The following is a 9,293-nucleotide window of genomic DNA, read 5'->3' on the forward strand; positions in this document are numbered from 1 at the left end:
TAGATTAAACCTTTTGTAAACTGCCTTCTTAAATATTAGCTAACCAAAATATTGTTGTATTAGTTTAGATGCCTAAAAGCAAATTAGTTTATTTTTATAACATGGAAAAAAAACAAAGCATTAATTGAGTAAATATTTCTTTTTATTCTGACGCAAGTATCGGTGGGTAAATATATTGAAACCGAGACAAATGCGTAATATCTATGTGTTATGGATAAATTATTAAATTGGACAAATCTTGCATAAGTATGTATAATATATGCACATATATGTTTTTTACTTTAAGTCTTCTACGCATTACGACAATCCTTCAAGTGTAGTATTTAGTTTAAAATTAATGAATAAAAGTTTAGTACCATAGTAGACATAACTAACATAAATTAATGAAAACTGATAAAATAACTATTTATAGAACTACCTACTAATTCTAGGGACAGCAAAACATTCTGTTTTGATATTGTCTTGTCATTGAATATTTTATTCGTTTATTTTTTCTTTACATACCTACTTTGATACTACATAGATGTGCTTTTAAATATTATCTTCTCGGATCTTCAATATGAAGTAACTATGTCCTAACTTTAACAGATTTTCAGAGTTATGTTTATTTGCTATAACATAGAAAACTCTAATATCAGAGGAAATACGCATAAAACTTGAATATGTAGGATTTGTACGCGACATTAGTGCGAAGGAATACGCGTGAAGGCCGCAGTATTATTAGACACCCACTGTACTATCTGGAACCTTGAACAAGCAGCCACTATCGACCATTTAGTGTCATTAACACTACACAAAGAATATTTTTTTGTACGCAATTAATAGTGTCATTTAGACAAAAATACACTCATAACTATCGTTTACCTTAAAATATTTTTAACTATGGTTTTTCTACGTTATCAGAATCCTACTGATATTATAAATGCGAAAGTTTGTGAGGATGTGTGTGCGTTTGTTACTCTTTCACGCAAATACTACTGAACCGATTACAATGAAATTTAGCACACATATAAAAGGTAACTTGGATTAACACATAGGATAGGTTTTATCCCGGAAATCAAACGGGAACGGGAACTATGCGGGTTTTTCTATGAAAACGGGGCGAAGCCGCGGGCGGAAAGCTAATTAAATATAATTTAATATTATATTGTATAATAATAAGCGTAATTCAAACAAACGATTATCGTTTTTACCGAGACTACAATAAAGTGTTTATTATAAGACTGACTTGGATCGAAAAAACCACAAGGCTAAAGATTTTTAGATTACAATACACGTAATGAATCCACTAATTCAGGTTGTGTTCGCTTATTTATGATAATCATTATCGCTCTAGGTAATAATAATAATAATTTACAGTTTTCAATGTTTTATTGGTAAGTTTTAGGTTAATCTCGCCCGGCTAAGAACAGGTGAAAAGGGATATACATAGTACATACCTATCAATCATGTTTTATACTAGATATCTGTCTACCAACATTTTCGGGTCAGTCAATTTGCCTGGTTCAGTGCGAAAATAAAAACTCTATCTAAACCAATATTCAGTAAAATTACGACCATTCAGTTTCAAAATTTAAATTATTTACTTGTAGGTACCTATTGTTTTTCAATGGATTGACTTGATTGTCACACAAAATGTGGTGGCTTTGAAAATATTTTAAGCAGAAGTAGGTACGGCCGCGGCGACGGGAAATTTTAAGGTTTTCACATTATAAATCAAAATCAGACTAAGTCAAAACGAGACGACAACGGGCTTACTTAACACATTTTATATTATCTACATGAAAAATGAAACGTTTCAGACCATTATGTTAATTATACAATTATTTTGATAATATAGTCATTTTTAGTGCAAACCTAATCATAAACACGTTTCCATGCAATATTAAACAGCAATTTCTTCTAGACAAAATACTTGAATGTTTGTTGACGATTACTTATCGAATTATTTATAGGCCAATAAAATAGTGATTGCAAAAGAATTAACATCATTACAGACTGGAATAGTTTATATGGAGCCGATAGCGACAAAGCTATTTACCACCTTTTTCGTGTTTTTCAATAGATATCTTATCTATCTTTAAATAGACAATTATAATGTTTTACACTGAACATGATATCATGTGTTTGTCAAATTTGCACCAAATTGTTTTAAAGTTTTCGGTGCCTACGCTTTATTTCTATAATCGTATCACAAGTTCAAAATGCATTTTATCTCAGTAACACTTTACACTAACTTCATAATATATACCAGACTGGCGCAAAATGAAATATAATTTAATAATTCATTTTAATTTTTTTTCTTTGAAAATAAACTCTAATATATTTTGAACCAGAAAATTATATTGATTAAAAAGTTTTCCAAAGCGAAATGCCCGTTGAAGTCTTATGAACGTCTGACGCATCCCTATCCAATATTCATATTCAATCAATATAAATATTAATGATATTCTAAATTCTTTAAACAACAATCATATGCTGTTGCATCTTTCTTATTTAATTGAACGTATCGTGACTTTTTTTTTACTATTTAAGTATCATTTTTGGATATCCATATTAAGTTACACAAAAATAACATGAAAGTTAAACGAGCAGCGACTTTTTATAAATTACTTTTGTAGACATAATAATCAACTATAACAGTATAATATTAAATGATTACTTTAGTTCTAGATAAATCTTCCACTCCAGAAAAATAGATCAACAAATACTCTCTATTCTATTTCTATGTCCATGTTAACAAATAGACCGTTTTAAAACTAAAATTCTTACCGCAATTAATAATACCGTGGCATAAAAAATGATCCCCTTAATAAAAAACTAGTTGCGCCCCGCGGTGTCACTTATACAAGGTGCTCAGTTTATTACAATAAAATATAACCTCTAACGCGCCGCGATAACGCATCTTATCACTTAATGAAGAGAAAATATTGTTCAAATACTATCAAAATTTTAAACAAGAATTCGAGAGATCAAAAGGGTAAAGTTCATTAAGAAACACGATGAGTTTAACAAAGTTTTAAAGCAGAATGTTTCGCATGACGTCGTAGCTACAACTAATAAATTAGGTTTATATAAAAATAGCGCTGTGATTTGTGTCGACTGCGGCCCGCTATGCAAATGTGCACGCAAACTGTACCTAAACAATGATACCGATACTTTTTGTTTCAAATTCACTTGTTGTATGACATTCTGTTGGATCCATTTTAACTGGAGGTAATTGCTCATCCCTAAATATACCTATCCAACTTTTATTAATTAATGCCTTTGTATTTTCTATTTTTCGAATGCATTTTTGCCTACATGCGCTGTTCAAAACAATCATACGAAATAATATTATGACCAAATTACGTTGTAAATCCATAAAGTTTTCAAAAAAGCGTAGACCTTGAATTAAAACGGCAAATAAAAATCTCATATTGTTTAAAATGTAAAACTCTACTTTTATAGAGTAACGGTTAATTTCTGTTATTCAAAGATAGAATATACTGTTACTAAAACACAATTTCAGCTACTAAATATTAAATAATATCATATTATAATAATTATTAATCGAAACAAAACCGAACAAAGCTTTATTTAAAGTTTAAATCATAGCTCTACATAATATATTGCTTCAATATTGAGTAACGCACAATAATCAACGCAATTAGTGTTAAAATCATTGTCAAGCACCAATTTGTAAACCGTAAACACCCTGATAAATAATATAGACAAATATTAGTGCGTATAAACTACAAAATGAAGATGGCATTCATTACAAGGTGGTCGGGTTGGAACTTGGAGCGTGGAAAGTTACCGACAAGTGTTCCCAATTCTTGGATTAGGTCAACGTGAAATATTGCTCTCGGGTGCCGAGAAAAAACATCAGATCCATGTCTTCTATAGATATTAATGTTAGATTAATGACCATACTTTAAAAGTAGAAAATATGTGAAACGTCGTCCAAAGCAGTAAGCACGCAACGCGCTTTATTCATTATAATACTTTATTTATTTATTTTGTGTACTTTTAACGTTTAACCGCGATACTGAATTATAATGTGTTTATTTGCATTTAGAAAACTATTCATATTGTTTATTAAAATATGTATCTACACTTTTGTGTATTCTATATATATAGTATTTTTATTTAATTTTATTAATAACGCAACAATGTCCCGTTGTATAAAAAGCTAAGCATGAATAATTGAAAAAGAACAAAAAATAAAGTATTTTTGTGCATAATTAGTCCAGCGTTAACATTTCGATCCGTTTCTTTGAGTCAAACAAGAGTTACGTATCTATATATTAATATTTATGATTTTATAACGAATGCAGACGCCGCGGTAACCACACATACAATTACAGTTATTATTTTAACGGAATTTATTCATTCAATTATAACTAAACTTGGTCATAAACGCGCGATTATACGGTAATGTATCTTTAATTTACATTAAACATCACAAAATAGCGTCAAAATTTAATGTTAAATAGTGTATTAGTGTAAGTACTGTAGCTCGAGTTACCGGTCGGTTCGTATCATTTACACTTAAGCTGCATAATTTCTAATTATGAAAATAACAATAATAAATCGAGCTCACGCAAGTGTAGGCTTCATTAACTAATACGCTAGCCCTTGAACTGAATTAAGTATCAACCCCATCTTCACTAGAGCACTCGTTAAACAAAAAATCTCAATATGAGACATTGTTCTATTAGCTATAACTCCCTTATCGGCTCGCACAGTTCAGTTTCACCTCCAACGCTCGACTAGGCCCGCGGAATGCCATTTTGTCCATGACCACGTCACGTGATGTTTTTGTCACTAACATAAGTTATGTTCCTTCGCGCGAACCATTTAACTGTAGCCGCTTTTTATAGAGCTATTGACAGGTGAAACTAAGAGCCAGCCGAGCCGAACTAGCTCCGAACTGATTGACGCGCCATTGGGCCTATGTTGAGGCTCCACTTTTTGCGGTTAACATTTACTTAATCAACATTACTGTTCATGAAATTTAATACTTAACAAAAATTGATCGTTCCGCTCGTTACTACGCCGACGCCGACGCTAGAAGATTTTACGCGCTTATTGTAGAACGGTTAAAATTATTTATTACTCGATTTGAACAAAAAGTTCACAATATAGAAAACAGAAAACCGCCTTATTTTCACTATGATAGAGTCGGTAGAGTTTTTAACGTGAGTCGTCGGGTCAACGTCCAGACAAGAAAAAAACTTATTATTTTTAATTGAGAGCGTCTAGCAAACATAATAAAAACGCGAAATTAGAAAATTAACATTATAATACTACACATTAAAACCTTTAAAAGTTATGACAACGTCTTCCTTTAACGCAATTAAAAATAACCGATGTCTTCGCGCTTCTTATATTACAAATTCACAAAAACTTGCGCCAAATGATAGCCCGTATTAAAATGTAGATATATTATAATAAAGAAACAAACTAAACACACATTGTTTAATGATACGCGGTGTACAGTTGAGCGCCGGCGATTGAGACAAGTTTTTTATCAATAAATCACGAGCAGGTAGCGGGATCTTATCGGAACATATTGCACACTGATTTAGTGTTTATTGGCAGTAAGCAGTTATGATCTGTGTCTGGTATACAAGCCAGGACGTGTCCTGTTCTTCGGGCATTATAAATATTATAGTTATTCAGAGAATTTCAGTAGTAATCAGAATTATTTTATCATGTTCAACAACAGTTTTAGTAGGTCAAAAACTATTTCCTACATAAAATGCAAAAGAATTCATCATAACATTTGTATCAGAATAAATTTTTCATGTGTTCACTAATAGAGTAAAAATTAAAGTGTAATAATGTTTGTATGTGTGTGTTATTTGTGTATAAGACTGATCACACGAACATTTCGCAACACAGCAATCTTATTCAAGTTCTAGTTACTTCAAACTGTCGCTAGCACACTTTTATTAATTGTCGGGACCTCAGAGTGAGTGTTGTACAGCGATAGATCAATTAGTGCAATGAATTGAATGTAATGTAAAGTAACACCGCGAGAGAGCGGTGCGGTGCGGCCGCCGCAAGGAGCGGCGCGGCGGCGAGCGGCACCGCCCGCCGTCGGCACGCTTCACAAAAACTCAACAAGACAGCGAATAAACATGCGAAACAAACGAATGTGTCAGCTCACTCTTTATCAAACTTTTTATAAGGTCTCGGGTTCGATTCGTTTTGTTCGCTCCCTACCTGCGACCGCGTAAAAAAGCACCTCTGTCCCTACGGTGTGGCCTGTTGACCGGGATTCAATAATACTACTTTGTAAAATATTTACTCTGGTTTATTTAAATACTTAGATAATAATATAAAACATTTTAAGACTAATTATTCATTATTTACCTACTAGAGGCTCGCACTACCACTGCCGTTCGTTTATTACCTATAGTTTATACAGTTATATACATATCAACTTCAACTTCGTTGAGAATAACGGAATAATTACATTTACAACAGGTTTGGTTCGAATCGGGCGAGCTCCGCACTCTCTTCTACTCTACAGGAATAACTAAACATAAGCAACTAATATGGCTCGCTCGCCTGCCTCGCGCCCGCCTCGGCCTCGCACACTGGTTCACAACATTTATATAAAATAATATTAAGTACCGAGATTGGCTACCATATAAACAAAGAAAAACAACAAAACAAGTAAAACATTAGATAACCATTTTGGCATAATGGCTGCAACTTTTTGATTAAAATAAAGTACGAATAAGGGCTCGGTGAGCGCGGCGCCGGAGCCAGAGCCCGAGCCGGCCGCGCACACACCACTTAACATATAAACATTGCACCTAATGACTCGATCGTATTCCCTCTAGCTCACACCCGATTCGGTTTCTTCGCTAATTAATTTACAGTAGTAGCAACGGGTTTAAAATTTAATCCACACCACGACAACCTACACAGGTAGGCACGTATGAACGTTAATAATCTATAAATAAATTCGATGATATCGTCTCTCACGAAAGCGGCCCTCGCCGGGCGCGGCGCTGTACTTACCGGCGCCGGGGCCGGCGTGGCGGTCACTCACTGCGACACTTGCACCTATGTACAGGGCACTGGCCGCGGCACGTCCTGGCCGCGGCGCTGCCTAAGTCCCGCGGGCTAGTGCGGCTCCGCGTAGAAGGGCCGCGGCGGCGCCCACGGGGCGAACTGTTAGTGCGCCGCCAGCGTGTGCGCGCTCTGTAGCGGGTGCTGGCCGTGCCCGTGCTGTCCGTGCCCGTGCCCGTGCCCGTGGTGCGGCGGCGACAGCGCGGGCGAGTGCGGGTGAAGCGGCGGCGAGCCGTGCACGTCGTGCCCGTAGTGCCCGTGGCCCATGCCCTCGAGCATCTCCCCGCCCAGCGTGTTGGGCGGCGTCATCCTCTTCTCTTTCTGCCGCCTGTTGCAGAACCACACCCGCACCACCTCCTTCTCTAGCTGCAGGCTATCCGCCAGCGTCGTGATCTCCTGTGCCGACGGCTTGGGCTGTTTGTGGAAGTGTTGCTCGAGCGCTCCTTTCACTGACACTTCGATGGACGTGCGCTTCTTTCTTTTCCTGCCTTGGGCCGCTATTTTATCGATACTCGTCGGACTTCCCGTCGTCGAATCCGCTTCCTCTAACCACTTTTGTAACAACGGTTTCAATTTGCACATATTTTTAAAACTGAGTTGTAGCGCTTCGAATCGACATATCGTCGTCTGAGAGAACACATTTCCGTACAGGGTACCGAGCGCCAGCCCGACGTCGGCCTGCGTGAAGCCGAGTTTTATTCTTCGCTGTTTGAACTGTTTGGCAAACGCCTCGAGGTCGTCGCTCGTCGGCGTGTCCTCCTCGGGCTGGTCGCGTTCGAGCGGGTGGTGGTGGTGCAGCGGGTGCGGCGAAGGCTGCACGTCCCGCAGCATGTGGTGCTGGTGCATCGGCACGGGGTAGCCGCCGTGCAGCGTGACGGGCGAGCCGGCGCCGTAGTGCGCGGACACGACGGGCGCGTGCCAGCCGCCCTGCAGGTGGCGGTGGTCGTGCGGCGCCGCCGGCGGCTTCACGTCGGCGGCGTGCGCGTGGTGCTGGTGCATGCCCCACGGGTCGGTCGGGGGCAGCGACGCCCAGGGGTTGATGGGCGCCCCGGGCGACGGTGAGCCACCCGAGTGCAAGTGGTGCTGGTACTTCATGTCGGCGGGCTCAACGCTGCGCGGCGAAGCAGCGTGGTACCCGCTCAGGTTGCCGAGATCCAGCTCTCCCGGCATGTACGTGGTCGCCGCCATGGCGCCGTACCTCAGATCCACGGTGGACGGCGTCTTGCCGGTTCGAAGGCTCTGGAGCCTTCACCTGGCGCACACGATCGCGAAACAAGCGCGTTAGTCGCGCGGCACTGCGGCAGCGAGGGCCACCTCACATCACCGTGTTCGACAACGAGCGACATGCGCGTGCGTGCTCAACGGCAGCACGGAGCGGACTGGTGGCGAGGCGGTCGCGGCGCGCCGCGCGCCGGCGCCGGAGAGGGGCGGCCCCGCCCAGCGCCGCCCGCCGGCCGCCCCGCCCCGCGCCCCTGCGCCGCGCCCCGCGCCCCGTGCCGCACACCGCGCCCCGCGCCCCACACCGCGCCCCTCGCCGCGCGCCCCGCACCGCCACGCTTCACACGACGCCGCTCACATCGACACCTGATTATTTACAAACATTATGATTACTCGTACGATTTACAGGCGGCCCTCAGCGGCCTGAATGTTTTAAGAGCATTGATAACCGACAACTACGATAACTTCACAGCTGACGCGTTTAACTTGTAATATTTATTATTACTGTTTTTCTATTTCTGCCTCCGCAATGAAACCACTGATATTTTATACTACAATATTGGTGTTTGCAAATATTGTAGTTTCTTACAAAAAAGTAGACTTATAATAATAATTATTATAGGTATTTCAGATAGTTTTAATTTATTTTATTAAAACTTTAAGCAATTCAAAATAACATGCAAACAAAATTGTGAAATATTAGGTACTAATAATTGCTACATTAAAAATATTATATCGATTACAATATATTATTATGTACCTTATTTGTTTATTTTTTTTATTCCTAGAAAAATATAAAGTCACAAAACATAATTATCTTTATTCTACAATAAATCGAGAGAGTTTATTTATTATTTTTCCGATAAAAAATGTTTAGTGATTAGTCATAAAATTTACATTAATTATAAAATACTGATTATAATACTACATTTGAGTCTAAATTTAAATTTTATTAAATATTATACTATGTTATTCATAGCATTTTGTTAAAACTTAAATCATTT

At 38.7% G+C, this 9,293-nt stretch overlaps 1 protein-coding gene across 1 annotated transcript; it reads right to left on the minus strand.

Annotated features, from left to right (window-relative positions):
* Positions 1-6,282: 6,282 nt before the first annotated feature.
* Positions 6,283-8,465, minus strand: vvl (ventral veins lacking). The gene has a single exon (XM_090106907.1). It carries the CDS (start codon positions 8,257-8,259, stop codon positions 7,177-7,179), a length of 1,083 nt encoding a protein of 360 aa, XP_089963033.1. The 5' UTR covers positions 8,260-8,465; the 3' UTR covers positions 6,283-7,176.
* Positions 8,466-9,293: the final 828 nt, after the last annotated feature.

Source organism: Colias eurytheme, chromosome 11 (assembly GCF_061535395.1).
Source record: "Colias eurytheme isolate Ceu_HAF_F1 chromosome 11, ilColEury1 Martin Lab GWU primary, whole genome shotgun sequence".
Taxonomy (NCBI): domain Eukaryota; kingdom Metazoa; phylum Arthropoda; class Insecta; order Lepidoptera; family Pieridae; genus Colias; species Colias eurytheme.

Bases quoted from the DNA above. Each gene is read 5' to 3' on its own strand.
- vvl (XM_090106907.1), bottom strand. From the start codon at position 8,259: ATGGCGGCGACCACGTACATGCCGGGAGAGCTGGATCTCGGCAACCTG.